Source organism: Pseudomicrostroma glucosiphilum, assembly GCF_003144135.1.
Source record: "Pseudomicrostroma glucosiphilum strain MCA 4718 unplaced genomic scaffold BCV69scaffold_13, whole genome shotgun sequence".
Lineage (NCBI taxonomy): Eukaryota > Fungi > Basidiomycota > Exobasidiomycetes > Microstromatales > Microstromataceae > Microstroma > Microstroma glucosiphilum.
The window spans coordinates 436,485-464,436 of NW_020289925.1; the positions used below are offsets into that span (position 1 = coordinate 436,485).

A 27,952-nucleotide genomic window follows, 5' to 3' on the forward strand; every position below is an offset into this window, starting at 1 on the left:
AACCGAGGCAGACGATCGAGCGAAGGAAGGCGGAGATTCAATTCACGTCACACTTCCGCACGCGCTCCACACTCGACGGCCATCAGCACCTTGTCCTTTGACTTCTTCCTTGCCCTCGTCATTCTCCTCTAGGTATTCAGACTTTGTAGGAGCAGTACAGAGGTATTCATACTTCCTCTACCTCATTTTTCCCATTCGCGATGCCGTCAAATCAATTCCCCAGTCGCTCCCTGACACGCCCGAGGCATAAAGCCGGTACCTTCATCTCCGCCTCCTCCCTCGTCCTACGGGCCGGCCGTGTCCTGACTATCTTCTCCTCGATCTTCCTCTTTTTCTCACTTCTCTTCACCGTTCGATCAACCTCACAAGACGAAGTCTTCTTGGGAGGCTCTGGGAGATTGACAAAGTATGCTGGAATGGTCAGCGATCGAGTGCGAGGAGGGAAAGGCTGCGTGCCCATCTCGCAACCTGGCTGGCTAAGCATCGATGCAAAGACGGAGCTGCCGGTGTGGAATACCTTTGATCAGACAGACAGCGCTTGTGCTACCTCGAGGCTTGTGGCGGATCTCCATGCGCACGCCTTCGATGCCAGCAACGTACTTTCGGGTGCGGATCATCTGAAGAACAAGACGGTCCTGATCATTAGCGACTTGGAGCCTACCAGACGGCGATTGATGGGACTGTGCGATATCCTCGGCGGTACACGAGGTGCTGTAGATGCCGCCCATCCGTGGGGAAGGGCTCTGAAGCATCCAGGAAGAGGCGACGGCCTCACATTGGGGACGTACTGTTACCTGCCCTCGCAAGACCTACTCCTGCATCAGTTCCCACACGGTGGTCTCACAAGCGCCAGCTCTCTCGAATTCACAGTCAAGAGTGTTCTTCCGCCCTTCTTGAGCTCGCTTGCCTCTCAGTCACCCTTGGAAACGTCTCCGCTCATCCCGCCGCCACGTAAATCGGCCTTGCCCGACCTGACAGTCTGGTCCTCGTACGAGGCTGACGTGCGCGGCTGGATCAGAGCGGACGCTGCGCAACCAGCTGCCGCGAACGCTATCGATGCCGGAGGCGTCAAGCTCGCTGCCGAGAGGCTGAACAGGTGGAGGGAGTCGAATGTGCGTATTCTCAAGGCGCTGGACGGTGTTCTCTCCTCGCTGGGCAATTCAAGGAATAAAGGCAGGGCGCTGTGGCAGAGTGGAGGTTACGGGGATGTGGATATCGACCGCCTTGCCAGTAGTGGCAGCAGTAGCGACGTGAGTGACTCCCTGCCTGACTCGTAGCCCTGTCTGCCTTGCACTGACACACCTGAGCGACCTGCTCCTCCCTCGACCTACTCATCGCCAATAGATCCAGCCGCTCCCAGCGCTATCAGCCGCTCTTCACTCCCTTCTGCAGCAGTCAGGCACTACCCTAGCCCGTCTCTCCTCCTTCCACGGAGAACTCGAGTGGAAGCGCATCTCCGAGCAATTGAGCTTCCCTGCTTCTGGCCCAGCTGCAACACTCAGCGAGGGACCAGCAGCAGCTGCACCGGGAGCCGGAGCCGGAGCTGCTGATACGGAAGCGTTACAACTTGCTCGTGTGACGAGCGAGAGGCGAAAGAGGGAGAGCGCTCTATGGGGCGAAATGATCTTGGGAGCTCTGAAGGGCTGAGGGGCGCTGGTCCAGAGAGAGAAAGAGGGGAAGAGAGTCATAATGCGGGACCATATGTCTCTCAGCATAACAGCATCGATAGGAGGACAGCACAGTCCAGCGCAGCTGCCACACAAAACAACATTTCCGCTCATAACATCACTACCAAAGCATCCTGTAAGCATCGGAGAGCCTCATCTATGGTATTCCATGACCTACCCAAGCTCACTTCTCTGCAACAATTGGGCTGACCAGAGTGCCGACGCCGTGACTGATCTCCACACGGAACTCATCGCCGTCCTTCATCGTTGTCCTCGGGCTCATGCTCCAGCCTACACCTGCGGGAGTACTGAGGGAGGAAAGCAAGTAGGGAAAGTGAGATGGGTCAGTCTGTGACCATAGAACGAGGGTTATACCACCACACACTCACCCGGTAAGAATTACGGTGCCTGGCCTCAATGTGGTACCTCGTGACAGGAACGAGATGATTCTGGGCACCGAGAAGATGAGGTCACTGTGGAGGAGAGGTGGAGGAAAGGATCAGACGCTGAGCTTCTCTGAAAGCTTCTCTGAGACTCGAGCGGCCGCTCCTGATCCTCAACCCCGGCTCTAGTACTCACTCAAGCGTGCCATCCTGCACAACATTTCCATTCAGCAGTCCACGAACTCTCAGATCACCGATGTCCTTAACTTGGTCCTTGTGCACCAATGCAGGTCCGATCGGACAAGCGCCATCGAAGCCCTTGGAGTAGCACCACTGGCTCTGCTCGAATTGGGCTGCTCGTGATGAAATGTCGTTGGCGGCAGTATAGCCGAGAAGGTAGTCTAGGGCGGAGGACTCGGGCACGTCCTTGCATGTTTTACCGATGACGATTGCCTGCAAGGGATGGGGAGGCTCTACAGTGTGAGCAGACGTTTGAAGGTCGAGTATCAGCGCCAATAGGGCTGGGACAGTACTTACCAGCTCAGACTCCCAGTCAGCAGCATCGTCCTTGACAAAGTCCTTCGGAATGACCACCTTGGCTGGTGCTGGGTCGTTGAGCGAGGTTTCAGGCTTGCTGTGATGGATGAAACATGGAGTTTGTGGACGTCGGTCAGCTGCTGCTTTCTCAGAGTGAGTAAAGCAGGGTGCCAAGGGCCCCGGTGACTTACAGGAACAAGATGGGGACTTTCGGCATCGGCAGCTTCACCTCCTCGGCGTGTTTCCGGTACTAAAATAAGAAGAGAGACATCTCGCACGTTTCAGCTCGACATTCTTCCGCTGTGCCGTACCGGACTAACTCATCCTGCCTTCACCGTCTGCTCACGTTGGTACCAATGCAGCGAATCGATCCCACCTCCTCCATAGCCAGCGGACTCAACAACCTCTGTACCGTCTCAATTTGTCCCGTCTTCTTTCCCGGGTTCAGCACCGAAGAGCCCGAGAAGACTTCGACCTTGATGGCGCTGCTTGAGCTGAGCGAGGCAAGACCCACGTCCAGCGCTGCATCGACAGGCTCGCCGATGAGGGGACGCGAAGCGCCAGAAGGAATGAAGCGAATGAGGCGGGCGAAGGAGGACATGATTTCAGCCGAATGGAGCACTTTGAGTGGGGAGACAAGAAGCTCTGCGATCTCAATGTGTTGAGAAATGTAAATTATATGTACAACAGCTCCTCCAGAGCGAGTCAGCCAGTCGATTCTGGCATTGCCTCTTCTTCGGCTTGCAACTTTTGGCGGGTGGTGTGGTGCGCCTGCGTAGACTTCTTCCCCGCACACACCACACACACGCGGGCAGCCCCCCCACAATGCCCGCACCCTTGCAGCCGCCCTGACAACCGCACACCTGCCCGCCAGATCTCGCGCCGAAGACACCGCCGCGCCGCACAAGGCCCCTCGGCACCTCCCCGCGTGAGGGGAAAAGAAGAAGCGAAGCGCAGCGTGGTAGACTAAGTAACACTTTCTTGCATCTCCTATTCCTTCTTGCTCAACTTCTTCTTGGTATCAAACAGTTCCCTTCTTCCGTGCCAGTTGAATGATCCTAGCTTCTTCCCGAACTCTGGGCCGTCTCACTCTACGACAGCAACCCACTCCTTTCTTCAATTCCAAGTCCATCAGAATGGCCTCCTCCCAAGCTCTCCCAACCGTAAGGCTCGTGTCAGTCAACACCGCACCTGATCGTGCCAAGGTGGTCATCGGACAAGTCATTGAGAATGTGAAGGACAGGTATAACATTATCCACGCTGGCAACACCGAGAGTGAGTTCGGACTGTCCCTCATGGTCTGACCAGGCTGAGTCACAAGGCCAGCCAAGAGTGCGAAGCACAGGAACTGACCTGAGCATTGCGCTTCCCCTCTTACCTCTTCTCACAGCCATCGAGGGTGTCGAGCCGCTCCTGCGCTCCGTCCAACCAGCTCCAGGTATCCTCTTCTGTGCCTCCATGTGGACACCCGAGCAGCAAGAGCAGATCCAGAAGATTGCACGTGACACCATTCCGGGAATCAAGACGTATGCCATCCCTACTGGCCTGCAGGTCAAGGTGGGACCACAGGGAATTGTTGACCATCTGATGGAGAGGATCGATATCATCATGAAGGACTAGAGAGGGGGAGGGGTATGCAATCAGGTAGATAGATGAGGGAGGGAGGATCCGTAAGTGCGCAGATGCATTAGTCGTTTCCGTTCATGACAATAGCTACGCAATATCATGCAGTCACCACATAGCATATATCGCTCGCAGTCCGAATCTTCTGTGACCTTCTGATTGACTGCAGGGTCTGACACGACCCATAAGAACGATGCGCAGGGGTTCCCCTAGAGTTCGTTGTCCACCCGTGGATTGGACGGAATGCACGGCTACATTGCCCACAGCGATTCACAAGGAAAGTAAGTGGTTCACGGGCTGACGACGCAGGGACTCAGATAGCCTCGAGCGAGAAAGCCTAGTACCCCGTACCACGTGCCTCAAAGTAGGATTGCCCATCGTGGTCGCTCGTGAGCTCTTTGGGCCAGACAGCGTGGGATCTAAATTTGGTGCAAATCTGGTGTCCCGTGCGAGTGAAGAATCCAACCCATCCAAGAGCATCCACAAAGGTCAGGTGGGTATCGACCTGACCTCGTGGACGATGTCTCTGATAGAGCTTCTGAGCCACGCCAGGCGAGATTTCCGGCCAAGGTCATGTGATGTGAGCCATTTCCAACTCGTACGGGAGCAAGTAAGTAGGTGCCGACTGGTATGTCTGAGCTTCTCATACCGGCAGTGGCCAGACCATGGAGGCAGGGGTGGGCGGGCTTCTGCGGGGATAAAGGGCGGGCAAGAATAAGATCGGCGTCGCGGGGTGGAAATGTGGGGAAGACATGCAGACGTGCGGCCAAGTGGCGGCGACCTCTTCCCCGCATCGCCGCCATGGGGGGCCGTGCATCTTGGTCCTAGCCGCGGGGGAATGGCCGAGAAGCACCGGCAGAAATCATTGGCAGTGGAGACCATCTCTTAAAGATTTACCTTGCCACCATCGTACTCCATTGTAGCTATAACGCATACGAAGTACCTGGCTCAGCATTTCAGCAAAAGACTACCGTCATGACAGCTACTGCAACCGCTCTCCCCGCCGACTCTGGGTTTCTGCAGCAAGACGACCCCACGGGCGCTACAGCCGATGCCACGATTCCCTTCCGGTCTCTACTCCCCAAGCCTGACCATCCAAGAATCGCAGGAATTGAAACGCACGATGCCCACACTTGGTGCGGCTCTCGTCGCCAAGTGCCAGCACCTGCATGGCTGATCAGTCGTCTGGACCTTGAGAATTTGGAGAAACCATACAAGGGCTTTTCCGTTGATGGCAAGCCGGACGGCAGTGTGTGGAAATACGAACAAGACGAAGGAGCCCCAATCGAGGCGGCTATGGAGGCCACGAACAAGCTACTGGCTGTCTTGAGCACCGAGGAGAAGAAGGAGGTCATCAAAGGCGACGTAGCTGTAGATGACGAGTTCAGGGCCTGGTCGAATCCTGAGCTCTACATGAATCCTGGTGAGTGGCTATAGCAGCGGTCTTACCTTGCGCGTCTATACTGACAGCGGACCTCTTCGTTTTCACCCCAGGCGGCATACGCCTAGATGAGACTCGTGCAGAGGTACAAGATGCCGTACATGATGTCCTGCGAGCCTGTCTCTCACCCCAGGGCTACGAAAAGGCCCTCGGCTGCACTCTCACCAATCATTTCCTGGGAGAGCTCGTGAATGGTCTCAAGGTCCTCAACAAGCACTCCTACAATTTCCGTCTCTTCCTCCCTGAAGTTGGACAGCACGAATCCAGGACGCCCTCCTCGACTGCACCTTGGGGCTGGAGTTTCTTCGGACACCACTTGTGTCTCAATGTCATGTTCGTCGGGCGGAGAATGGTCATTGCCCCCACATTCAGCGGTGCTGAACCAGACTCGATCGATGCAGGCCCGCATGCTGGTCTTAGACTCTTCAAGGAGGAAGAGGAGTACTCGCTCAAGCTCATGCAAAGCTTGAGTCCGGAAAATCAGAAGAAAGCACAGCTGAATGAAGGGATGACTGCACAAGAAGGACTAGCGGAGGATCGCTGGAATCCATTCGACGAGAGACATCTGGGAGGAGCCCGACAGGACAACCGGACAGTTCCATACGGTGAGTAACCACCTTGCAGCCCTACAACCAAAAGACCTGAGCCGCTCATTTGACCCGTCCCTCCTTCCACCGCCAATCAGAGGGCTGCCCAGTCTCCTCCTTCTCCCCGGAGCAAAAGACCGTGCTTTACGAGGTGCTCAAGGCATTCAACGCTTACCTCCCCGCCAAGCCTCTCGAGGCTCAACTGGCTAGACTGAAGCAGTACGAGGACCAAATGTACTTTGCCTGGATCGGCAAATTTGGGGATAGGGATCCCTACTACTACCGTATCCACTCACCGGTCACCTTTTGCGAGTTTGACTTTCACTGTGGTAGTGAGTTTGCATGGTTGGACGGGCATAATGGTCGATGGGTTAAGACGGCGAGAATGATACTCACTCTTGTTCTTCTACCTCTTGCTCGCCACCATCGACAGTCTTCCTCACCAACACACGTCCAGCCAAATGTCACATCCACACTGTCAACCGCTTCCCCAACATCGGTGACTATGGAAAAGCTCTGATTCGCCAGTGGAAGTCGGAGCAGGGTCAGGCCTGAAGGAGGCGGAGGTGTTAGAATGGTATCTTTTTCGCGGACCAGACGATCTTTACCACCTCTACGTGTACTTCTTGTGGTGTCATTCCGGAATAGATCGCGCCTACATTTCAATTTCCAGTCCTCAAATTGCGTGACGCTGAGTGATCGTGTCACTACGGCGCCACCGCGTTGAGACCTCAGAGTGTCGAGATTCCCTGCAACAGCTGATCGACGCAGAACACCAGTCCGCTGCACCACTCTATATCAGTATTGCTCACGGCATGACATTGCAGAGGCCTGGATCAAGGAACATGACTTTCAAGCAAGAAGCGGAATGTAAGGTGACTTGTGATATGAACACGGAATGGGGGGTCTAGGCATGCAAGTGAGGATCTTGGGGAAGCAACCCGACATGGCTAAGTCATCTGCGCAAAGAGCTCGTCGTACTTTGCCTCTGCGTTTCCTACGCAGTCGTGTGAGTAGAGCTTAGATTGGGTGACCCTAGGCGAGAGAAAGAGAGGGAAGGAAAGGGAAGAGAAGAGTCAGGAACAGTTGCAGAGAAGACATGTAGCGGCAGGCGAGTGGTACTCACTTGTCAATGGCTTTGTCGGGATTTGAGCCACCACTTGCGCTAGCCTCCTTGAAAAGCTTATCCCTCTCTTCAGCTGCAGCTGAGCCCTTAGCGAGATGCAGTCCCTTTCCATTACTAGCAGCGGTGGCAACAGCCCAATCAGCGTGGGGCTTTCGCAGCTCCTGGTACACCCTGAGCGCCTTGTTGATATCCTTCTTATCCGTCAGACGAGCAAGGACGGAGCCTAGCACCGCACCGTCCTCTACAGCCTGAGCGGCACCTTGAGCAAGATGGGGTAGAGTGGGGTGGCAGGCATCACCAAGGAGAGCAGCAGCTCCATCAATCCAGTTGGGGATCGGGGCATGCACTCGCAGCTTCCATTCTAGGACTTCACCTTCGGGTACTAGACGGAGGAGCTTTTGAACTCGAGGACAGAAGTCGTGGAACATGTCGAGCATCTCCTCCTTGGATCCAGATGCGGTCCAGGTGTCGGCTTCCACGAAGCGGCGATCAGGGTGAGCGGTAGACATGTTGAAGACATTGTGTGAAGAAATGGGGTATGCCTGTCAAGGGAAGCCAGGGCGAAGCGATTCGTAGTGTCAGCTATGCGTCTCCGAAGATCGTACTCTTTCCGGTCAGCACTCACGATGATGTGGCGCTTCTCGCCGATCCATCTGTAGCTGTGGGAACCCTCAAAGAACGGCACTAAGTCCGGATCTTCATTGATCATCTCCCTCTTGACCAGGATACGGTAAGCGGCCTGCCCCGTGTCCTCGACATGATCCTCCTCTCCCCTCCGCTTCATCATCTCCCCGCGTGCCTTGGACTTGACACCATCCGAGCATAGCAGTACATCTGCCTGCACCCACTCCTGCTCTTTGCTCTTGCGGTCCTCCACGAGGAATCTTGTTTGGTCAAAGTCGTAAGAGACGACCTGCTTGCCTAGGTTGAATTTGACTACACCGCTGTCCTGAGCACCGGTGACGAGGGCTTTTTGTAGAGAGGCACGGTGCACGGTGTAGAATGGGTAGCCAAATTCTTGCTCAATGTAGGAAAAGTCGACCTTGGTCAGGACTTCGTCGGAGCTGCAGTCTGAGGTGGCATGGATGGAGAAGATTAGGTGAGCGTCAAAGCGCTCTTGTCTTCTACTGATCGATGACGGGTGACTCACTGAGGACGCTAGCACCATCAAGTGCTGTTCCCTCGTTGCTGGCAATGTCCAGCACGCCCCATCGCTCGAGAATGCGGCTCATGTTGGGGGTAATGTTGATTCCTGCACCAACTTCGCCGAGCGTAGAGGCATATTCCCAGACGGTGATGTTGGTGTAGCCCTTCTTGGCAAGGGCGAGGGCGGCAGCAGTTCCGCCCATACCAGCGCCAATGCTGTGTGAGAGAAGGGCATAAGAGACTCCTCTGTCAGCCAGTGCTCCAAGGGATCAGGCATATCTGGTCACACTCACATGTGAATGTTGAGGCTGTCCGCCAGCGCTGGGCGAGTAGTACCGTTTGGGATCGTCATGTTACTGGCAGATCTATCGAGGCGGGGTGGAACTGATGTATGTGGGGTAGCAGAGGGCGATCGAATCAACCGCAATCAAAGTCACTTGGCATTGTTATATCGATGAAGAATTTCCCGGGGCTGCCTCGTCGTCGCGTTTGAAGTGCGGCGATGGTGGGGGCCCGACACTTTTGGCTTCCGTCCCCGCAATGGCCAGAGCGGGGAATACGCCGTCTGCTCCCGAGGGTCTGTGCACTCCGCGACCTGACACGCCGCACGCCGCGTGGCCATGCCGCGTCCTGCCGAGTCTCCCGTGTTTGCCGGCCGTGGAAAAGTGACGGCAAAGTTCCTTGACAGGGTCATCTCCGCCGTGCCGAGCTGCACTTTGCCCTGAGCGGCAAACTATGGTACCTTGCGGCGAGGTGCGGTCAAGTGCGGTCATGGTGTACCAACGGCAGATGAACGGCAGTAAAGTGGCAGATGGCAGACGTGTCGCACATCAGTGGCGCACAGTGGCGTACGGGTGTCAGGGACCGTGGCGGCACCACGGACTCCGGGAATCGCACAACAGCATCGCCTCGCTGCCACTTCTTCAGTACGAGATTAGCGAAGGTAAGGGGTCCGTCTACCTCTTCTAAGACTGAGCTTCACTGCCCTTGGTCTTGCCCCATTGATGCCGATCGGGGAGTCAACACTGCCAGATGGGGCCCCACGCAGAAATCGCCATACCGTCGGGAGGAATGAGGTGCTGGCCCCCAGAATTATAAAGACGACGCCCCTCTTTGCTCCTCTTCCCCACAATCTCTCCCCACAATCTCTCCACAATCGCAATCCATTGTCACCTCCCCTCCTCCTGCCTTCGACCAGCCTAGTGCCAGTCACTTCACTCGTCCCGCCCCCGCACTCCCTTCCCGGGCCGTTCTTCTTCTCGGCCGCCACGCGTTCGCATCTCCCTCCCTACACCTTGCTCATCCCTCCAACTTCATCCAACCTATGACTGACGTCGAGACTTCCCAGGGCCTGGGAAAGGCACCGCCTCCCAGGCAGCCTGTCAAGAAGGGCTTCTTCTCCGATGACAAGGATGCTTCCCTCCCGCCCAACCACCCAATCAATGCCCTCACCGCAACGCGCAAGTTTATCATCCTCTGCATCTTGGCCTACACCGGATTCGTACCCAACTTCAGCATCGCCATTGTTCTGACTGCCTTCCCTCAACTTGGTGAAGCATTTGGCGTATCCCCCGGAACGATCCCCAACACCATCGGATACAGTTTGCTCGGTTTCGCCATCGGACCTCTCATCTGGAACCCACTCTCTAGGGTGAGTACAGCACACACAATTCACACGAGACAGATACTGACCCTCCTTTCCATCCATCCCATGCCTGTCTCATAGACTGTTGGACGACGACCGGTCTACGTTATTGGTTCCTTCCTTCAAATCCCTTGCGCCATCTGGCTCGCCCTCTCCCCTTCCTACAACTGCTTCTCCGCCGCTCGATTCTTCGCTAGCTTCTTCACTGCCTTCAGTCAGACTGTCCCCCCCGCTACCATTGCCGACATCTTTGTCCCCTCGGTACGAGGATCGAAGATGTCGGCCTTCACAGTCGCCGTCGTCATTGCTCCCGTGCTGGCCCCACTGATCTGCTCGGCCGTCATCTCTCAGGGCAACTCTTGGCACGTACTCTTCTGGATCATCCTAGGCATGGCCGCTCTGCAGTTCCTCCTCTTCTTCTTCCTGGTCCCCGAGACACTTTGGGTAAAGGAGAACGAGTCTGCCGCTCTTGACTCTGCCGCGGCAAACACGGATGGCAATGAGAGCGAGAAGGGGGAGACCCACAGGAACATGCCCCCCTTGGCTCTCCGTCTGACAGACTACACCTCTGGTTACGACACTGCTGCTGGTGGCGCTCGTCCTCACCATGGCCACGTTGGTGCTGCTTGGATGCCATGGCAGCGTCCTGGAGAGTTCTTCCACGTCATGGCATCGCCAGTCATCATGGCTCAGTACATCCCCATTGTCACCGTCTCCATCTACTACGGTATGCTCTTTGCCTGGTCCGTCGGCATCACCATTGTCATGCCACAACTCTTCGCTCAGCCACCCTACAGCTTCAGCGAGATTGCCCTCGGTTGTGCCTTCCTGGCCTTTGGTATTGGAGCTGTCCTCGGCAAGTGGTCAGGTGGTGTCGTCGGAGACATCATTGTCAACCGTCTCACTGCAAAGTACGGTGTCCGTTCACCCGAATACCGTCTTTGGGGTGTACTCCCTCTCCTACCTTTCCTTATGGCTGCCCTCTGCGTGGTTGGTGCTTCCATCGAAAAGGAATGGCACTGGGCTGCTCTCCTCGTAGCCGGTGGTGTCTACTACTTCTGCTTCTCCGCCACCACTGGACTCTTACAGACGTACGTCTCCGAGTGCTACATCACCAAGCCAATGGACGCTCAAGCCGTATTCGTCTTTTTCAAATCCATTTGGGGATTTGTGATTCCTTTCTTCATCTCCGTTTGGGGAGACAATGATGGCTTCCTTACCGAGTATTGCATTCAGGGAGCATTGGCATTTGCTATTGGCGCCGTCCTCTGCACCCTCTTCCTTGCCAAGGGTCGGTCGATTCGAAAGTGGCAGGGTATGCCTTTGGATGGATGATGGAATTTGGCCCACAAATGTCCTTTACTCTATATCCCTCATACGTCATTACCACGACTGCTTGACCCACCCTCACTTCTTCCTGTCACCTCGTACTACTATTGTAATTGAATTGAAAACCACGAATATGGACACGTTGCTACACCATCATCCCCATCGCCCTCCACACGGGCCGAGCTGACTGGAGTGGACTGAACTTTACCGTGTCAGCGTGCCCAGTCGCGATGAGCACCTATGCCGGCCCTTCATAGCAATATACAGCCCGCCTGTCCTCTAACGTATGCGTGCTGCATCCACCTTCGCCCTGACTTATCCTGCCCTGCCCCGCCTGTCAGAAGCCTCCTGCCGCCTCTAGGGTGCCCTGCCCGGCCCCGAGCCTTGCCTCTCGTCCAGCAACCCGTAGAGAATCCAGTATAGTTCGTTATTCAGTAGTCGAGGGACTAGAGGCTGGAAGTTGCAGCCTCAGGCAGCAGGCTGGGCGTTACTGATCACTCCATGTAGTTGTGCGTCCAATAAAGTATTCATTGACAGGGCACGACCGCTCAAGTTGAAGTACATACGAGGGATCGTACTCACTGGGGCTGCCTCTGGCTGATCCCTGCCTGATGCCTTGAACCTGCGTGGAGCTGAGAGCCAACCATTCTTGCATCCATCCCCTGCGCCTTAGCCACCTTCTTCTTGCTCCTACACAGCTCGGCCACACTCCGACGAGGGATCATCGGCGGCAGACTGACTGGCGTCTGCCCGCTCCCGTTCCATCGACTCTCTGCCTGTCGCCTCTCTTTGAACAAGGCAGCGAGTACTTTTCCCCTCCTGCCCTCTCTACAGTCCCCGTCCAGTCACAGCGCAACAAGTCCTTGGCCCTTCATGACTCATGAGTCATTGATCACTCACCATTCGTGGATGCCGTCAGCCATCTCTGACCGCCTCTGACCTACAGCCGAGGCGCAAGGTCTTGTACGGTCCCTCCGATCCGACGAGGCAGCCCCCTCGCCTCCGCCTCCGTTTTCCAATGGCTGACCTCACTAGGGTCTAGTGCCAAGCGCGACCCCAGTGGCTGTTCTCCTGCAGGCGACCAAGTGAGATCCGACCTTTCTGAGCTCGAGGCCGAGGTTGAGCGAGATCCGCCTGTCCTGCCTGTCTGTCGCTCAGGCGGGCACTCGGGCGGGCACTGGCTCGCTCCCTCGCCCGCTCACTCGAGGCACAGCCCGTGCAGGGGGCTAGAGAGGGTCCGCGTCTTTCCGCTTGCTCACCGAGACACTTGGTCAAACTACCTCCGTGAGCGAAGATCGAGGGTGGATGATCGGAATCGCGTAGCGATCGCGACACGCTCCTCGAGATACCTCGGTGCTGTGAGGTTTCAGGTGCTGCTGTCATCCTTTTTTCACCCTCGAGGGAGAAAAGAATTTGCCTCCGTGGATGGATAAGGGGAGAGGGAGGCTGGTTCTCCCCCGTTTCCCCCTTTCCCTTCTGTACAATCCAACCAGAGAACATCCGTCGTAACATCCTCTACTACGGTACCTCATTGTCTTCCCATCCTCTGCTCTCATCTGCTCTGCTTTACTTACTTACCTCTTTTGATATTCATCATGACTACGTGAGTGCCAAGTTGCGGTGGATGGATGCATGCGCGAAGTTGATGCTGACTTGCTAGGCTCCGCGCCTTGCTTCTTGCCATCCGTCCGCTCACAGCCTTGAAGACATCCCTACCGAAGTCCTGTGAGTACCACTGGCCCACAGAGGTGAGCCATAGTAGCGAGCACACCGACTGACGCGTTGGTGGACGCGCTTTTTCCCTCCACAGGGACTTGATCGCCGGGCACCTTTCCGGAAATGACCTTCGCAGCTTCGGCCTCACCAGCTGGCGTCACTTCAACGTCGTCAAGCTCCACGCTACAAAGCGAGTTTACTTCGACGGTAGCAGGCCTGCTCTGGGCTTCTTCGAGCGTCATCGCCGTGGAATGCACACAAGCTGCGACATTTGCTACCGACCAATGGTCGAACCTGCTGAGTTCAATCCGAAAGGAGCTGAAAAGCTCTGTATCAGCTGCTTGTACCGAGAATATTCCAGTCCTCGTACTCGACTTGAAGAGGTTCAACAGCTGCACCTCAATGATATGCAGGCTCTATCCAGCATGAAGGTGTACCAATTCACGGATCAAGCAATGTTCCGCTCCTTGATGATGTATCCCGTAGGCTACAACGAAGGCGAGCTATACAGGAACCCAGATGACTTTGGTGGCAATCTCATCGGAGCTACCGTCTCAATCTGCCCTAATCTAGAGGTTCTTAAGGTGACCAATACGGCTATTCCAGTCACGGAAGGCCTGGCTCACCACCTGAGGGATTGGTGCGTCAAGCTCCGCGAGTTCACCTACTTGGGAAAGGCCTTCGACACCACCGCTATGGCAACCTTGCTGCTGGACCTCGACACGCTCGAGACTCTTCACGTATCCGGTCTCAAGACTTGCGAGTGCCAGGGCGAAGAAGCCTTCAAGCGAGCCATCGAAAAGCTTGGCAAAGCCCTGAGGGGCCACCAGAAGCTCACCAACTTGTCCTTTACTGCGTGCCGAGCTCTCAGGATCGAGAATGGTCGACTCCTGAACATCCTTGGTGCTCCTATCCTAGAGGAAGACGAGGAGATGACGGATGCTGCAGCTCCCGCAAGCACCGAAGCACTCAAGTATGGTGACCTGAAGCTCAATAGTCTCGAATTTCGTCGATGCCCAGTGCCTGGTCAAGCACTCGCCATCTATCTATCGTCGCCTCCGGCGGCACACTTGAAGCACCTATACATTGGAGGATGCAAGTCCGTCAAAGCCCGTGACCTGTCGGAAGCGGTGGTCAAGGACGCCGAGGGTCTGATCGCCTCCGATGAGCCGCTTGAAGTGGAGATCGATGGATACTTGATGTCCAAGAACTTCTTCAAGGGTCTCCAGCATCGCATTACGCGCCTGCGAATCTTCGAGCCCAACTACGCCCAGTACTGCACCCTGACCTCGTCTATCGAAAAGGGCTATCTTCCTCGACTGACCAGCATCGTCATCCTCCCGGCTCAAGAAGACTTGGCATTGTGGGGTGTGCGATACTTGAGGTTCAACGGCACCCGATTCGTCTACAGCTCAGTCTGGAGTCCTGATCACTTGGCCAGGTATGCCCGTAAGCACATGGGTGTGGAAGAGGGAGAAGAGGCAGCCTTTCACCCGCGTTGGGGACACCTCAAGGAAGGCCTGCAGAAGTGGATATCATGGGCTGGAAGCAATGCAGAAGTCTCTGTAGGCGATGATGCTTGGCAGGAGATGCGAGAAAACCAGGCTCGATTGGGATACTGGAAGAGTCAGGGAGAGTGGGAGGCGCTGGACTTGCAGAAATTCGGGGAGCCTCGAAGGAGCGAGAGTCCCAGCGTGGACCGCCATAGTGTAGCCGAGAGACGTCGGGAGAGGAGGCACTCGCCCTTCCCTTGCAAAGAGTGCCGAAAGGCCAAGTAAGAGACGCATACCCTGAATAGTCGAAGGGTCAATCCAAACAAAAAAGGAAAAGGCTACATGCCTGTGCTCGGTGTTGTTGATTGGGTCGTGCCTGTATCTAGTCTTGTCTTGCTTCGTTGAGGAATCGTACATCTATCATCCACATAGCATAGCATAGACTCGAGGGAGGTGTGAGTGTAGCTCACGAGTGGTGGTACGGCATGGTCTTGTCGTCTAGCCATCCTCGCCTGTTGCTGCGATGTGCTGCTGCTGCTGCTGCTGCACGGCCCTTTGCTCATCGTCGTCGGCCTCCGTCGGCCTTTGCGCGTTGCCGTGTCCCGGAGCCGGTGCGGGGTGGAGTGAGACAAGTGCGGAAGAAGACGAGGGATACTAGTATTGGTACCATTCTATTGCAACGACGAGCTGCCCATAACATCACCTGCTGCCAGTCTGGACAATGCTGGCTTCATCATCTTCCTCATCTGCTCGCCTCCTCTCCTCACTCGCTCCACGGCGAACAAGTCAGGCACTGCTCCGTCACTCCAGCAGCCCCTCTTCCGCCCTTGCACGCACTCCCCCCCGCCCCCTTGTCTCTACCCAGCAGCCTACTCGCTCGTTTACGAGTCGTACCAATGCTCCACGACAAGCTTATGCGGCTCAGCAGCAGCAACCTGCCAGCAGCTCCCATGTCCATGGCAGCACTGGCACGCATGCCAACAACTTGGGCTTGCCGGGAGTGGCAGCGGATGAGAGGATGGTGAGGGTAACGTGGCCTAGTGGAATTGAGAGCCGGTAGTGAGTGGCAGGGGAGATGTCATAGAGGCTATTATGGGAGGAGGGAGCACCGCAATGCTGATACAGATCTCTTCCGAGTACGACCTCAGTCACAACATCTGGCTCAGAGATCACTGCCGGTGTCCATCCTGCTACCACCCCAAGACGAAACAGCGGCTACTGAATACATTTGCAGTGAGTACCACGTAGCTCAGGAAGAGCCATCATCAACTCACTTCGCTGACTTTGATGCTGTTCCTGCAGATCTCGCCCAAGATCAGGCCCATCTCAGTCGAAGCGACCAACGAAGGACTTCAGATCCTCTGGCCTTTAGAGCACTCATCAGATCCCAGTCATCCCGAGCATTCATCATCCTCATCCTCTTCCGAATCCGCCCATGACTCTCACGCCGCCCTCTATCCCTGGAAATGGCTCCGGATGAATTCATACGCTCCCCCTCTCCATCAGACCCACTCCGAGTCCATCACCTACCAAGAAGAGATTGCTGGGCCGGGAAAGACACTTTGGGGATCGGGAATCGCTGCGCACCCCCCGAGTGTGGGATACGAGGAGGTGATGAAGGACGATAGGGGCGTATGGAATTGGTTGGAGAAGATCGTGAGTTGCACGGTAGAGCGATACGAGACACCCCACGGGCTCGCTGACCTCTTCCCTCCTTCCCTTCTTGCAGTCGCAATATGGCTTCTCCTTTGTAGACAATGTTCCTCCCACCCCAGAAGCAACCGAGGAGCTCATCCGTCGCATCGCCTTTATCCGCGAAACGCACTATGGTGGTTTCTGGGATTTCACTTCTGACCTCTCCCATGGAGACACGGCCTATACGGACTTGGCCCTAGGTGCTCACACGGATACTACGTATTTTACAGATCCGGCGGGATTGCAGCTCTTTCATTTGCTCAGCCATGAGGCCTCTACAGACGGGGCAGCCCCGAGTGGTGGAGCATCACTGCTTGTAGATGGGTTTCTGGCGGCAAAAGTTCTCAAGGATGTACATCCAGAGGCATATGACGTGCTCAGCACCGTACGCATCTCCACACATTCTGCTGGCGATGAGAACACGTTTGTCTCACCGCTCCTCAAGGCCGGATATCCCATTCTACAGCACGACTTTGACCCAGCCGCTGCTGCTGCTGCTCCGATTTCGGATCTCGACGCTCAGCTTCAGACGCATACCGCGTCTTCATCTCACGCTCCACCCCACTCCCACGGCAAGCTAGTCATGGTCCGATACAACAACGACGACCGCTCCGTCCTCTCCCTTCCCGAATCCCTCGTAGAACCCTTCTACTCTGCTTTAAACAAATGGCACTCTATCCTAACTTCCTCCGAGGGGGAATACTGGCAACAACTTACACCTGGAAGATGTTTGATTTTTGATAATCATAGAGTATTACATGGACGAAGTGCATTTGTTGGACAGAGGAGACTTTGTGGTGGATATGTTAGTGGAGATGATTATAGAAGTCGATTGGAGGTCTTGAAAAAGAGGTATGGTGGGAGTGTGGGAAGTGGGAGTGGAAGTGTGAGTGGGAGGGTAGGGGAGAAGGAGGGGCCTTTGCCAAGGAGTGTGTGGGATGAGGGCTTGTAGACAAGACGATACTCAGTCCCATCAGAAAGGCGAGCAACGTAGAAATCGATTGCCCTAGCCTTCGCAATACATCTGCATCTACATGATCTCGCCCCCCATCTATCTTCTCCTACCCTTCTTCGACCCAGCACCAGCACCAAAGACGTCCAGTGCACTCTCTTCCCTCTCGGCCTCCTCGACCTCGCCACGCTTGCGACGCTGAGCCTTTTCTCGATTCGCCTCGTGCTCCGCACGGGCTTTGGCCAGCTTGGCTTGAGCTTGCATCTGTGAGATCGCAAGGTAGAAGGGGGTCGCGAAGGTCAGCATGTCACGCTCCATTCCGGTGCTAATCCTCTCTCTCTCTCTTGCTGTGCAGCGCCCACTTACCGAATTCTGATCAATAACGTTGGCCCTCTTCTTACGAAGGTACCGCTTCATAGTGCTATTTCTTCCCCTCGCCTTCTTCTTCTCCTTCTTCTCTCCCGCACCAACCCGAACCGTCCCATCAGGGGCAGTACTCGACGTGACCCCCTCCCCATCCGTAGAGCTGTCGTCGTCATCATCATCGCTCTCTTGTCCAGCACCGTCTCCTGCCGCTGAAGCTGAAGTGAGGTGGCTCATCTTGAATGCACGGTCGGAGCCTTCGTCGGCTTTACCCTCGAGACGCAATCGCTCCATCCTGCTCAAGCGGGCGAAAGGAGTCCCATCTGCCGCTTTCAGAATTCCAGCCTTCTTCAAATCTCCTGCTCCCTCATCGCGTGGCTCCACCCTTCCCTTGGTTCCGTTTTCGTTTACTTTTCCAAGGAAAGAAGGGTCCACGCTGATCATATCCGGCTGAATCTTGTCCAAAAGACCTCGCACCTCGCGCTCCCTGCGTGCCGTCTTGCCTTCGAAGGGATCCAGCTCCATACTATCGTACCGCGCCTCTCCTGCTCCGGGAATCAGCAACGAGTCGAAGCCCTTGGAGTGGCCTACACCGAGCACGTCCTCGAATGGGCAAAAGGCGAGGGACAGGGGAGCTGATTGTGGGAAATTGTGCGAGAGGTAAGGGCCTGGTGGGGCACGTGTGCTAGCCGATAGAGGCGCAGCTGTATTGTACAGTGAGACGTGAGTGGACCAGGAGGCGGCGAGGAGACCACGTTGCGAGTACTTGACTTCGTTTGCTGGCCGGCGCGAGACCCACTCTCGCACTGGACCTTTGCCCAACATACGACAGTCCCAAACCTTGATCCCTCCGTCGAGACCAGCGGTGCACATCTCTTTGCCTCCTTCGCGGGAGGAAATGGCAATGGACTGGAGCGGCGAGTGGTGAGCGAGGAGAGTGAGTGCGGGTGTGGACATGTTGGGTGTCCAGAGGGTCACTGTGCCATTCGAATGACCTAGATGGATCACTGCCGTGAGAGGATTCTGCGCCATGGTAGAGCAGGCTCCAAGCTTCGTTCGATGTTGCGTCACGAGCTGACCCGTCGAGGTATCCTGATACTTCAACCAACCCGCCGAGCCCACTGTAGCGAGCAAGAAGTGATACCGCAAGAATTCGAGGCGGTTCACGTCGATGTGATCCTTCAGTCTGTGAACCTCTACACCTGAAGAGTCGTATATGAAGACGTGCTTCTTCTGCGCAGTGGCGAAGAAGCTGGAATTGTGCAGCCAGGTAGCATCTCTGACCGTCTCTCTCACTTGTATCTCACAGCCTAGCTTGCCTGTTTGCCAATCGAAGGAAGCCAAATGTCCACTGCGCCCAGCGAGGAGTAGTTGCCTGCCATTTGGCGTATAGTGGCATCGGTAAGGTCCTAGGCCCACTCCACCTCTGCCGCCAGAGAGATCGAGGGAGAATGACTTTGTCGCACTCTCGATGCCAACTGCCTCTTTGATCTCCCTCTGTGTCAACCTGGCCGTCCGCTCCATGACTCCCTCCGTTTCAATCATCCCCGCCTCTTCTCCCACCGCACCCTGATGGAGCAGTCTATCCGCCTGTAAAGCATGCTCCTTTGCTCTACGTTGCGATAGTACTTGACTGGAGAGGTTAGCGCGGAGCTTCTTGTCTGGTATTTGTGAGAGGGATTTGGGAGGTCGTGCGCCGGCGAGGGGAGCCGATTGTTGGAGGGAAGTGGGGAGGCGGGTGTGGGAGCGGATGCTGTTCAATTGATCCGAGGGACCTGCTTCCGCGTCTTTGGACTTGCGAGAGGTCTTCTTCTTTCCCCCTCCGTTTGCTGCGGGAGCTCTGCTGGACGAGGGATCTGAGCTCGCCATTGCGTGCGGGTGTTTAAAAGAGTGATGGGGGATGAGGGATGGTCTTGGTATGGCCCTCGTCTGTAGTCGTACCGCACGCAAGAAGGAAAGGACGCCGTGCGTTGCCGCCAACTCTCCGCCCCGCCTTGGTCTCTGCCAAAAATTTCAAAGGACCGGAAGACGGAAGTGGAAATGGCAAAGGAAGCAGCAGCACTGACCGCCCGCACACAGGGAGCATATAGAGACCATACCGCTTCTTCTCACCGCACACACACACACACACAGTCATCCACGGCGAGGACTGATACACACTACCTCCTTCCAGCCATGCCGTCTTTCAAGCAAGGTCGCGGGCGTGGTCAGTCACGAAAGGATCCTCGCACCACGCGCCTACCAGCCCTCTTGCGGGACGAGCTCGGCCTTCCGGGACCAGCAGCGCGAGATGCCGGTGCACAGTCGCAAGGGCGCGGCAGAGGAGGAGGAGGAGGAGGCTTCTCTCGTGGGGGTAGAGGAGGTCGCTTTGATGGTAGAGGTGGAAGAGGTGGGGGCAGACCACTAGGACGGACAGAGACGAGGAAGTTGGAAAGGCAGGAGAAGAAGTCAGCGAAGGGGCAGCATGCTGCTCATTCCACTCAGCCTAGACGACAGGACCCCTATGGCAGCAATCACTCCTCTGGTAGACCTCTCAATGGCTCCACACAGATCAACAAAGGAAAGAGACGCCAGTATGATGATGACGATGATGATGAAGGAAGCGACGAGGAAGACGTCACCTCATCTAGCGAAGAGGAGCAGACGAGAAGCAGGGAGCCGCCCAAGTCAAAGAAGCAAAGAGTAGACGCATCCTCTTCTTCCTCCTCTTCGGTCACAGCGACCAATGGCAGTGATCCCAGTAAACAAAGGCGGAACGTCGCCTCAGACGAGAAGACGCCTCTACAACGTCTCCTCGACAAGTCCTCGGCCACTTCTTCTAGGCCACCGCCTAGCAGGAGCCGCTCGAGCTCGAAACGCATCAGAGGTGCCCCTTTGACACAGCAGGAGAAGGAAGAAGAGCAGGAAATTGCCTGGTTGGAGGCTATGCTCGGGCGTGGCAAAAAAGAGAAGAGCGGCAAAGGCAAGAGAGGGGATGATGATGAAGAGGAGACTGCTGGACAGGATGAGGATGGGCTCGATGGTGAGTGGCCCCGCGTAGATCTCAAGAGGCGTGGCTGAATGTGTCGAGGACGCTGACGGAACTGGTCTTCTCCCTCCATGACAGCTTTGCTTGGCGAGCTAGACCGCTTCTATCCGGGCATGTACGAGGAAGGAGACGACGATGACGATGAAGACGAGTCAGACGAAGAGGAAAGCGAAGGCGAAGACGAGGAGCTCTCTACCGGAGACGATGAAGATCAGTCAGACGAAGAGGAGAGTGATGAGGAAGAAGAAGAGGACTTCGCTGGCTTCTCAGAGGAAGAAGAAGATAGCGAGGAGGGTAGCGAGGCAGCCTTAGAGGGCCAAGCAGTGCCGTCGCCTGATGCCGAGGTGCCCTCGCCTCAGTCAGCTGTCAACGGTACAGCCTCATCCACGGAGACCAGTCTTAAACCTGCCACAGGCCGCTATATCCCTCCAGCAGCACGAGCTGCCGCCGCCGCCGCTGCAGCCTCAAGTGCCGCATCCTCTTCCTCCTCAGCCCTTCCGACCAGCAACCCCAATCTGCCCCGCCAGCTCCAAGGTCTCTTGAATCGTCTAGGTGATTCCAACCTCGATCCGATCCTGACATCCATCGAGGGAATCTATTCTGCCAATCCGAGAGCAGAAGTCTCACAGACCCTCACGAAGCTCATCCTCGACACCATTGCAGCTCGCAGCAATCTGCTGCTGACCGACACATTCGTCGTAATCCAGGCTGGGCTTGTCGCTGGACTGGTCAAGGTAGTCGGTATTGAATTTGCCGCTGGGTTGATCCAGGACCTTGTCGGTAGGGTCAGCCAGTACTACCGAGATGCGCTCAACGGTCAACAGGGCGCGGCAAACGGCAGTGGAGCCAATGAGCCAGCAGAGGTAGGCAAGGAGATGACCAACCTCGTCACTCTTCTTGCACACCTGTACAATCTCCAGGTAGTGGCCTGCCCGCTCATCTATGACCTCATCAAGCTCTTCCTCGGCTCAGGGTCCAGCTCTACGATCCGCAAGCCAAACACAAATGCAATGACCGAGCTGGATGTGGAACTCCTGCTCAAGTTGGTCAAGACTTGTGGACCTCAGCTACGCTCTGACGATGCCTCCTCCCTAAAGTCCATCGTTACGCTCGCGACGGAGCAGTGCGCCAAGAGCACCTCGTCCTCGTCCACCCGCACCCGCTTCATGCTCGAGACGCTCAACGACCTCAAGAACAATCGCGCCAAAGCTGCCGCTGCCCAGGCCAATGATGCCTCTACTCAGCTTCTCGGGCAGCTCAAGAAGTACCTTGCAGGAATGGAAAAAAAGCGCACAGTCAAGGGACGCGAGGCGCTGCGTGTCGTGCTTAGGGATCTTGAGGAGGCGGGAGAGAGGGGCAAGTGGTGGCTCGTAGGCGCGGGGTGGAAGGGTCAAGAGGGCGATCTGGTGGGCGAAGAGAGCTCAACAGCTCTCGGCGGTGAAGCTAGAGGCGTGACTGCCAAGTCCCGTTTGCGTCGCATCGGCGAAGTCGAAGACGAGGCAGAAGACGACCTTACCTCCTCGGGGAGCGGGAGCGGGAGTCAAGCGGCTCTCCTTGCCCTCGCACGACAACACGGCATGAACACGCCCTCTCGTCGTCAAATCTTCTCCACCCTCCTCACTTCAACAGACTACCTCTCCTCTTCTCAATGCCTCCTCACCCTCAAACTCTCCGACACCCAACGTCGAGAAATCGTCCGTGTGCTTCTGCATGTGCTAGAACGAGAAGAGGTGTACAACCCCTTCTACTCGCTCGTGGGAGTGGAATTGGCAAAGAGGGATGCGGGTGTAAAAGTGACGATGCAATTTTGTCTTTGGGACTATCTGAGGAGTATTGGGGAGAAGAGAGTAGGAGGAAGAAGCGTCATTGCTAATCAGGATGAGGACGATGAGGACGACGAGGGAGCTTTTGGTGATGAGGGAGAGGGAGGGGAGGAAGAGGGGAGAAAAGGAGAGTTGGCTAGACAGAAGATGTGGCACTTGGCCAGGTGCTACGGTTGGTGGATCGCAAAAGGTGCCTTGGGACTCAATGTTCTTCGCGTGAGTAGCAGCAGCAGCAGCAGCAGCAAGCGGGTGGGTGGGTGCACAGCCGGCGGGTCTAGCGACTGACTTCCCTCTTCCCCTCCCTTCGGCCATGACCTCACATCAGACCATCTCCTTTTCAACCCTCAAGCCCCGCTCAACCCACTTCCTACACCTACTAATGGTTCACCTCCTCCTCTCCACGCAAACCAATTCACCTTCGCTCACTCTCCCACGTAGAAAGACCAAATCCAGCGATCGCCGCAGCGGTAGCGGTAGCAAGAAGAGCAACAGCGGACAAGCAGAGGCAGAAGAAGAGGGAGCAGGCGATCCCCATGCGCTTCGCAATCTCTTCCGTCCTTCTTTACTCCGTAATCCAGACTTGGTCGTTGGACTTGCTTGGTTCTTTCAACAGTGGAGTAGCTCCACTTCCACTTCTACTTCCACTTCTACCTCCTCCGCTACCTCTACTTCTGCAAGGAGTGGTACCAGTAAGAGTAGGAAGGGGGGTAAGGACAAGGATAGTTTAAAGGAGCTAGTTGGAGAAGACGAAGTAGTCTATGCTCGATTGAAGTGGGCGATTGGAGTGGTGAGGGAGACGCTTGCCACTGATGGTGGCGGTGCTGGCGGTGGCGGTGCTGCTGGTCGTGGGGGCGGGGGTGAAGTTGAGGATGAAGAAGAAGAAGAAGACAGGAGGGGAGGGAGAGACTGGCGCTAGGCAGACATCGCTACCACTATCAGCGAGCCTCGAGCCTCGAGGCCCGAATTCCGAAAGTCACACGACACACGACACACGCGCCATGATCAAAAGACGTTGATCAACGATAATAGGAATGACAGCGTATTTACAAGTTACCATGTGGGACGGGACGAGACGGGACTGAGAGAGAGAGAGAGTGCGTAGCATGCGTGGCGTGAAGAGGAGTGCGTAGCATGTAGCGTGAATGGAAGAGTACAGTGTCCCCGCTTTGAGATGGAGCAATGGAAAAAGGGAAGAGGAGAAAGGCCGGCGGGGAAGCTGCAGAATCCAAGCGATGCGCTGTGAGGCAGGACATGCGTGAGTCTGGCCTGGGGCTGGAGAGAGACAGGGAGTGGAGGGAAGTGAGGGAGTGAGAAAGGCTTCCGCGAAGAGTTGATGAAAATGCAAAGTCTCTGTTTCTGTCTGTCCGTCTCTGTGTCCGTGTTTGTGTATGTGTAAGAGAAGTGAAAAGTCGATGCTACCTCCCTCTCTGCCAGCGTACTGACGAACAGTCCCCTCAGCACTGTCGCTCTACCGCCGGCCATTCGGACCATTCCAAGCCGTCGGATCTACCCACCCTCCACCTCCTCCTGCGTAGGAGGGAGGTGCCCCCTGCGACGGGGCTTGATAGCTCTCGTAGGGTGCCTGGCTATAAGCCCTTGGCGGGACAGACGGCGGACCTCCCTGTCCCTGTCCCTGTCCCTGTCCGTGGCCAGGGGGCATCTGCCTCATAGGAGGAGGGCCAAAGGGTCTCTGTTGTCTGCCGACGTTGTCTCGTCTATTTCCCACCAATCCACCCCCCATGGTGCGCCTTCCTTTACGTCTGGAGTCGATAGTCGGACAGCAGCATCGTCTGACTAGAGCGGCTAGGATCAGCAGTACGAGGATGCCGATGACAATGGTGACTGGGATGGCTATCCGCAGGTTGTTCCTGTACCACCTGGTAAAGGCATTGGATCCACTACCGTACTCGCACGATCCAGACTGACAGTATCCACCCGATCCACACTTGGTTCCATCGACGAAATTGGTTTGGAAGATGGTGCAGACGAGGGAGCTAGAGGGATCTTGACAGCTCAGCGCGCACGAATTGTCCCCACCTGCATCGCAGGCGCGGGTATAGGAGACGGAACCGCCCGTCTGAGCCTGGCATTGCTGATCACGAGATGTGCAGCGGCCATTGGCGCAAGAGAGACCGTCCCCGCACCCGCTGCCGTTGTCGCGGTAGGTATCGGCTGGACATTCATCTGAAGTACCAGAGCAGTACTCTACCGTGTCACAGTCTGAACCGTCCTTGGAGGGTCGGCAGACGGTCGAATTCGAGGCGAATTGACAAGTGTCTTCACAGCATACGCTGGAAGAAGGATCGCACACTGCTCCACTGACCAGCTTGCAGTCGGTAGTGCAGCAGGCAGAGCCGTTGGGTCCAGCATCGCACTCTTCTCCAGCCGCAGTTTCTAGGATTCCATTACCGCACTGCTGAGCAGAGACGGTCTCTCGTTGACCTTGCGTCTCGATGCAGGAGGTGTTGAGCCCACCGCTCAACAAACTGCAGACGTTGCCGATGGAGCAGGGCGAGAAGGTTGTAGTGGACTGGGAGGCGACGGGGGACATGATGTGGGCACCGCCATCGCTGCAGCTGTTGCTACTCTGAGGACAACAGGTTGAAGATCCTCCCTGCACAGCTAGGTTGCCACTGATGGAGCAGCCAGTGGTGCAGTCATGCACCGCACCAAAGACATGACCAATCTCATGCGCTACGACTTGAGAGATTCGCACACTCGAAGCACTGACAGCTGCACCTGAGACGGTGTCTCCCCCAGATGAGGAAGCGTCAACCATACAAAGGGTGCCTAGCCAGGCTACACCCACTTCAGCTCCCGAATTGCAAGACGTGAGAAGAGTCCACACTCCGATGCCATTTGGTGGTTGGCTACCTCTCCATCCGGAAAAGGCGCTAAGTCTATCGTCGAGGGTGAGAGCATCACATTCCTGATTCCACGTTGTGTCACCATTGTTGGTCGAGCAGGTAGAATCGCGAACATCGAGCTCAACGACTCCGAGAGAGACATTGAAGGTGTTGCGGTAGATGATGCTGACCGAGTTCATAATGTTGAGGACAGCAGAGCTGGTGGCAGACGCGTTTCCGTTATGGTCGGCGGTGAAGGTGCAGTCGGCTGCTACTCCTACGTATACAACCATGGCAGAATTGGGGCAACCGCTGGTGTCACCAATGGTGCTGACGTAGCTGGTGTTGCCGCCGGAGCCACGACCGTCACTTTGTCTCTTAGCCAGGAGCTTCTCGTGTTCTACTTCGTACGAAAAGGGCGAAGAGCGAGACCCAAGATCGGAGGGAAAGTCGAATTCCCTTCGGTCAAAGAGATCTTCGGAGCTGGCGTCCCACCACGACAATCCCCTCCTCATCATAGAGTGGAGCGATGGTGACTCGGTGGGCCTCTTGACGAAGAAGTCCATCGGCGACCGACTAGTGTTGAAGTTGTTGAATTCGGAGAGGATCAAGGGATTGTTAGCGTTGTAGTCGTGCCCGCTGAAGGAGCAACCGCCGGTAGTAGACTCCTCAGCCCGCGGTTGCAGACCCAAGTCCATCATGTCACGTTCAGTCATGAAGTCTGAGCTTCGATGCATGATGAGGTGGTCCTCGTCCAAGCTACGCTTGTGTGGGCGAGGATCGAGAGCCTGTCGAGCTTTGTTGTAGCCCTGTGCAGACTGGATCGTGTGGATGTTGCCGTTCCACTCAAATGTGCCCTCGAAGCGGGGAACTCCTGAAACGGCGCCATCATCGTGAAGTAGGATGGCGGCAGGGCCCATGACGCCGACGTCGTCTACTCCCATACGAGTCCTGCTCACTCCCAGCTCATCCTCGCGCATTCTTTGCGTTGTGATGCTCTCGTGGACTACTACACCGTGGTAAGCCCTGACGTCTTGCCTGCGTAGTGTCTCCTCCCTCACCATAACATCCTCTCCAGTAGCTTCATCGAATCGCCACACCTTCAGCTTGGCCCCCTCGGGCGGGACGATGTTATCATTGGGCTCCAGATGGAGAAAGAAGGTCTGGTCAAAGCTCCGGACGCTCAGTCTGATCGAGTCGGAGGATCGCACTTGCGGTGGCTGAGAAGTAGGGGAGCGTCTCCGAGAGGCCGGTGAGATTGCCTCTTGTGGTGAGGGCCATTGGAGCTGCGAGCTATCCTCAGCAGAGGGTATCCGCTTTGAAACTACATCAATCCATGCATCGGTGGCGTAGCTGATGCGCTTTAGGGGATTGGGCCGTGAAGAGGAGGCTGAGGGGCGAGCAGCAAAGGAGACGGGGTCAGGGTCAGCACACGGTCAGCATGAGACGCCACTGGGCTGGCCTAGCTACCATCACAGGCGACCTCGCAAACCAAGCTCACCTAACACTGTTGTTGCAGAGAGAATGAGAAGCCCGAGGAGAGAAAGAACGTGGCGAGCCGAAAGCTTGCGGCCTGAGCCAGTGGGAGGCCGCATGGCCTGCACAGGGAAGTGGTATTGAGGTGGCCCTGGATGGGCAGTAAAGAGCGCTATCTCACTACAAGGAAGGGCAAGAGCGCCGAGGCTCTGGCTCGCAAAGCAGCGAAGAAAGATTGGCTCTCGTTGTACGGCGCTCGCTCTGAGGAGTGTGCTGCTATGCTACAAGTCTCGGATGTAGATGTCCTGCAGAGCGGCGAAAATTGCTTGAATGGCAGCAGGAGGAGGTGTCGTTATTGTTGTTGCTGCCTCGATTGACAAGGTGGCCTGCTGTGGGCAGTGAATGGATGGACAGACGCCGGAACGGGGAGGGGGGGGGGGCGGTGTCTGGGCAAGGCAGGCCGAGGTTGAGGGTGTAAAGTGGCTTCAACGGGAAGAGCAAGAGCAGAGCAAGAGCAGAGCAGAGCAAGATACGGATAAGGATGATAGATCGCTACGAGACCAATAGAATGGTGAGAGAGGTATGTCGTAATGCCTAGAGGAGGTCTCGAACAGGGTCCAGCAAGGGAAGGGGTCAGAAGAGATAGACTAAAACGGAATGCAGTGGCTGTGCCGGTGATCAGACGATGCAGGCGGCTTCTTTCCCAAATGCCGGACGGTGAGCAAGGATGACGATGACGATGAAGAGGGGAGACGTACGTCAATGTCACTCTCAATCGACTTCTTGGCTCCAAAGATGAGGTGATGTTGGGTGGGGAGTGGGGAGAGTGAGGAGTGCGGAGAAAGGAGCAGAGTCTACGGAGGAAAGACGACCAACGCCCGACGACTGACGGCCTTGGTCTTTGCCCACCACACACACCCGAGAGGCTGACAGATCTGAGGTCCTCTTCTTGCTCTTCCTCTGCTCTCGCTCTGCCTCTCCTCTCCGCTCATGAGGACCCTGTGTAGCAGAGCAAGAGCAACTCCCAGAGGTAGAGGCAGAAGCAGAGGCAGAGGGCAGCAACCCCCAATATCCCC

The 27,952-nt window shown here is 56.1% G+C and overlaps 12 protein-coding genes across 12 annotated transcripts; 7 read left to right on the top strand and 5 right to left on the bottom strand.

The window, feature by feature from the left end:
• Positions 1 to 143: 143 nt before the first annotated feature.
• On the top strand, positions 144 to 1,971 carry BCV69DRAFT_284630 (hypothetical protein). The gene is made up of 2 exons (XM_025493110.1): positions 144 to 1,250; positions 1,345 to 1,971. The coding sequence occupies exons 1-2, from the start codon at positions 417 to 419 to the stop codon at positions 1,645 to 1,647; spliced, it is 1,137 nt and encodes a 378-aa protein (XP_025346192.1). The 5' UTR covers positions 144 to 416; the 3' UTR covers positions 1,648 to 1,971.
• Positions 1,852 to 3,335, bottom strand: BCV69DRAFT_314223 (putative mitochondrion protein; the record flags this gene model as incomplete). The annotated part of the gene is made up of 6 exons (XM_025495099.1): positions 2,934 to 3,335; positions 2,779 to 2,837; positions 2,588 to 2,684; positions 2,247 to 2,503; positions 2,057 to 2,140; positions 1,852 to 1,975 (listed from the first exon to the last, which is right to left on the bottom strand). Exons 1-6 carry the CDS (start codon positions 3,186 to 3,188, stop codon positions 1,852 to 1,854), a joined length of 876 nt encoding a protein of 291 aa, XP_025346193.1. The 5' UTR covers positions 3,189 to 3,335.
• Positions 3,336 to 3,660: 325 nt separating this feature from the next.
• On the top strand, positions 3,661 to 4,324 carry BCV69DRAFT_284635 (hypothetical protein). Its single transcript, XM_025493111.1, has 2 exons — positions 3,661 to 3,862; positions 3,978 to 4,324. Exons 1-2 carry the CDS (start codon positions 3,724 to 3,726, stop codon positions 4,205 to 4,207), a joined length of 369 nt encoding a protein of 122 aa, XP_025346194.1. The 5' UTR covers positions 3,661 to 3,723; the 3' UTR covers positions 4,208 to 4,324.
• A 758-nt stretch (positions 4,325 to 5,082) lies between these two features.
• BCV69DRAFT_284636 (putative GTP binding protein and negative regulator of the Ran/Tc4 GTPase cycle) lies at positions 5,083 to 6,911 on the top strand. Its single transcript, XM_025493112.1, has 4 exons — positions 5,083 to 5,633; positions 5,705 to 6,256; positions 6,337 to 6,570; positions 6,672 to 6,911. Exons 1-4 carry the CDS (start codon positions 5,186 to 5,188, stop codon positions 6,791 to 6,793), a joined length of 1,356 nt encoding a protein of 451 aa, XP_025346195.1. The 5' UTR covers positions 5,083 to 5,185; the 3' UTR covers positions 6,794 to 6,911.
• A 133-nt stretch (positions 6,912 to 7,044) lies between these two features.
• BCV69DRAFT_273015 (putative monooxygenase) lies at positions 7,045 to 9,020 on the bottom strand. The gene is made up of 5 exons (XM_025490996.1): positions 8,804 to 9,020; positions 8,515 to 8,726; positions 7,990 to 8,435; positions 7,365 to 7,906; positions 7,045 to 7,273 (listed from the first exon to the last, which is right to left on the bottom strand). The coding sequence occupies exons 1-5, from the start codon at positions 8,860 to 8,862 to the stop codon at positions 7,189 to 7,191; spliced, it is 1,344 nt and encodes a 447-aa protein (XP_025346196.1). The 5' UTR covers positions 8,863 to 9,020; the 3' UTR covers positions 7,045 to 7,188.
• Positions 9,021 to 9,710: 690 nt separating this feature from the next.
• Positions 9,711 to 11,607, top strand: BCV69DRAFT_58931 (MFS general substrate transporter). Its single transcript, XM_025495375.1, has 2 exons — positions 9,711 to 10,161; positions 10,237 to 11,607. Exons 1-2 carry the CDS (start codon positions 9,835 to 9,837, stop codon positions 11,488 to 11,490), a joined length of 1,581 nt encoding a protein of 526 aa, XP_025346197.1. The 5' UTR covers positions 9,711 to 9,834; the 3' UTR covers positions 11,491 to 11,607.
• A 687-nt stretch (positions 11,608 to 12,294) lies between these two features.
• Positions 12,295 to 13,223, bottom strand: BCV69DRAFT_58927 (hypothetical protein). The gene is made up of 2 exons (XM_025495374.1): positions 12,582 to 13,223; positions 12,295 to 12,511 (listed from the first exon to the last, which is right to left on the bottom strand). Exons 1-2 carry the CDS (start codon positions 12,994 to 12,996, stop codon positions 12,381 to 12,383), a joined length of 546 nt encoding a protein of 181 aa, XP_025346198.1. The 5' UTR covers positions 12,997 to 13,223; the 3' UTR covers positions 12,295 to 12,380.
• On the top strand, positions 13,211 to 15,219 carry BCV69DRAFT_58936 (hypothetical protein). Its single transcript, XM_025495376.1, has one exon. It carries the CDS (start codon positions 13,452 to 13,454, stop codon positions 14,976 to 14,978), a length of 1,527 nt encoding a protein of 508 aa, XP_025346199.1. The 5' UTR covers positions 13,211 to 13,451; the 3' UTR covers positions 14,979 to 15,219.
• Positions 15,220 to 15,806: 587 nt separating this feature from the next.
• On the top strand, positions 15,807 to 17,340 carry BCV69DRAFT_300820 (Trimethyllysine dioxygenase; the record flags this gene model as incomplete). The annotated part of the gene is made up of 3 exons (XM_025494499.1): positions 15,807 to 15,926; positions 15,996 to 16,349; positions 16,423 to 17,340. The coding sequence occupies 3 exons, from the start codon at positions 15,807 to 15,809 to the stop codon at positions 17,338 to 17,340; spliced, it is 1,392 nt and encodes a 463-aa protein (XP_025346200.1).
• On the bottom strand, positions 17,070 to 19,661 carry BCV69DRAFT_284640 (BING4CT-domain-containing protein). Its single transcript, XM_025493113.1, has 2 exons — positions 17,707 to 19,661; positions 17,070 to 17,604 (listed from the first exon to the last, which is right to left on the bottom strand). The coding sequence occupies exons 1-2, from the start codon at positions 19,570 to 19,572 to the stop codon at positions 17,440 to 17,442; spliced, it is 2,031 nt and encodes a 676-aa protein (XP_025346201.1). The 5' UTR covers positions 19,573 to 19,661; the 3' UTR covers positions 17,070 to 17,439.
• A 217-nt stretch (positions 19,662 to 19,878) lies between these two features.
• On the top strand, positions 19,879 to 23,470 carry BCV69DRAFT_300822 (hypothetical protein; the record flags this gene model as incomplete). The annotated part of the gene is made up of 3 exons (XM_025494500.1): positions 19,879 to 20,725; positions 20,810 to 22,770; positions 22,880 to 23,470. The coding sequence occupies 3 exons, from the start codon at positions 19,879 to 19,881 to the stop codon at positions 23,468 to 23,470; spliced, it is 3,399 nt and encodes a 1,132-aa protein (XP_025346202.1).
• A 145-nt stretch (positions 23,471 to 23,615) lies between these two features.
• Positions 23,616 to 27,362, bottom strand: BCV69DRAFT_59056 (hypothetical protein). The gene is made up of 3 exons (XM_025495377.1): positions 26,902 to 27,362; positions 23,998 to 26,790; positions 23,616 to 23,924 (listed from the first exon to the last, which is right to left on the bottom strand). Exons 1-2 carry the CDS (start codon positions 26,993 to 26,995, stop codon positions 24,023 to 24,025), a joined length of 2,862 nt encoding a protein of 953 aa, XP_025346203.1. The 5' UTR covers positions 26,996 to 27,362; the 3' UTR covers positions 23,616 to 23,924; positions 23,998 to 24,022.
• Positions 27,363 to 27,952: the final 590 nt, after the last annotated feature.

What these genes read in the sequence shown, in the direction of transcription:
- BCV69DRAFT_284630 (XM_025493110.1), top strand. Translation starts at nt 417, where the DNA reads ATGGTCAGCGATCGAGTGCGAGGAGGGAAAGGCTGCGTGCCCATCTCG. An exon ending in GTAGTGGCAGCAGTAGCGAC is followed by an intron (nt 1,251 to 1,344) that starts GTGAGTGACTCC and finishes CATCGCCAATAG; the next exon opens with ATCCAGCCGCTCCCAGCGCT.
- BCV69DRAFT_284635 (XM_025493111.1), top strand. Translation starts at nt 3,724, where the DNA reads ATGGCCTCCTCCCAAGCTCTCCCAACCGTAAGGCTCGTGTCAGTCAAC. An exon ending in CCACGCTGGCAACACCGAGA is followed by an intron (nt 3,863 to 3,977) that starts GTGAGTTCGGAC and finishes CTCTTCTCACAG; the next exon opens with CCATCGAGGGTGTCGAGCCG.
- BCV69DRAFT_284636 (XM_025493112.1), top strand. Translation starts at nt 5,186, where the DNA reads ATGACAGCTACTGCAACCGCTCTCCCCGCCGACTCTGGGTTTCTGCAG. An exon ending in CAACCGGACAGTTCCATACG is followed by an intron (nt 6,257 to 6,336) that starts GTGAGTAACCAC and finishes ACCGCCAATCAG; the next exon opens with AGGGCTGCCCAGTCTCCTCC. An exon ending in GTTTGACTTTCACTGTGGTA is followed by an intron (nt 6,571 to 6,671) that starts GTGAGTTTGCAT and finishes CACCATCGACAG; the next exon opens with TCTTCCTCACCAACACACGT.
- BCV69DRAFT_273015 (XM_025490996.1), bottom strand. Translation starts at nt 8,862, where the DNA reads ATGACGATCCCAAACGGTACTACTCGCCCAGCGCTGGCGGACAGCCTC. An exon ending in GACAGCCTCAACATTCACAT is followed by an intron (nt 8,727 to 8,803) that starts GTGAGTGTGACC and finishes TCTCTCACACAG; the next exon opens with CATTGGCGCTGGTATGGGCG. An exon ending in TGATGGTGCTAGCGTCCTCA is followed by an intron (nt 8,436 to 8,514) that starts GTGAGTCACCCG and finishes ATGCCACCTCAG; the next exon opens with ACTGCAGCTCCGACGAAGTC.
- BCV69DRAFT_58931 (XM_025495375.1), top strand. Translation starts at nt 9,835, where the DNA reads ATGACTGACGTCGAGACTTCCCAGGGCCTGGGAAAGGCACCGCCTCCC. An exon ending in TCTGGAACCCACTCTCTAGG is followed by an intron (nt 10,162 to 10,236) that starts GTGAGTACAGCA and finishes CCTGTCTCATAG; the next exon opens with ACTGTTGGACGACGACCGGT.
- BCV69DRAFT_58927 (XM_025495374.1), bottom strand. Translation starts at nt 12,996, where the DNA reads ATGTTACGACGGATGTTCTCTGGTTGGATTGTACAGAAGGGAAAGGGG. An exon ending in TCGGCCTCGAGCTCAGAAAG is followed by an intron (nt 12,512 to 12,581) that starts GTCGGATCTCAC and finishes GACCCTAGTGAG; the next exon opens with GTCAGCCATTGGAAAACGGA.
- BCV69DRAFT_58936 (XM_025495376.1), top strand. Translation starts at nt 13,452, where the DNA reads ATGCACACAAGCTGCGACATTTGCTACCGACCAATGGTCGAACCTGCT.
- BCV69DRAFT_284640 (XM_025493113.1), bottom strand. Translation starts at nt 19,572, where the DNA reads ATGGCGAGCTCAGATCCCTCGTCCAGCAGAGCTCCCGCAGCAAACGGA. An exon ending in ACGTTATTGATCAGAATTCG is followed by an intron (nt 17,605 to 17,706) that starts GTAAGTGGGCGC and finishes GCGATCTCACAG; the next exon opens with ATGCAAGCTCAAGCCAAGCT.
- BCV69DRAFT_59056 (XM_025495377.1), bottom strand. Translation starts at nt 26,995, where the DNA reads ATGCGGCCTCCCACTGGCTCAGGCCGCAAGCTTTCGGCTCGCCACGTT. An exon ending in CTCTGCAACAACAGTGTTAG is followed by an intron (nt 26,791 to 26,901) that starts GTGAGCTTGGTT and finishes CTCGCCCCTCAG; the next exon opens with CCTCCTCTTCACGGCCCAAT.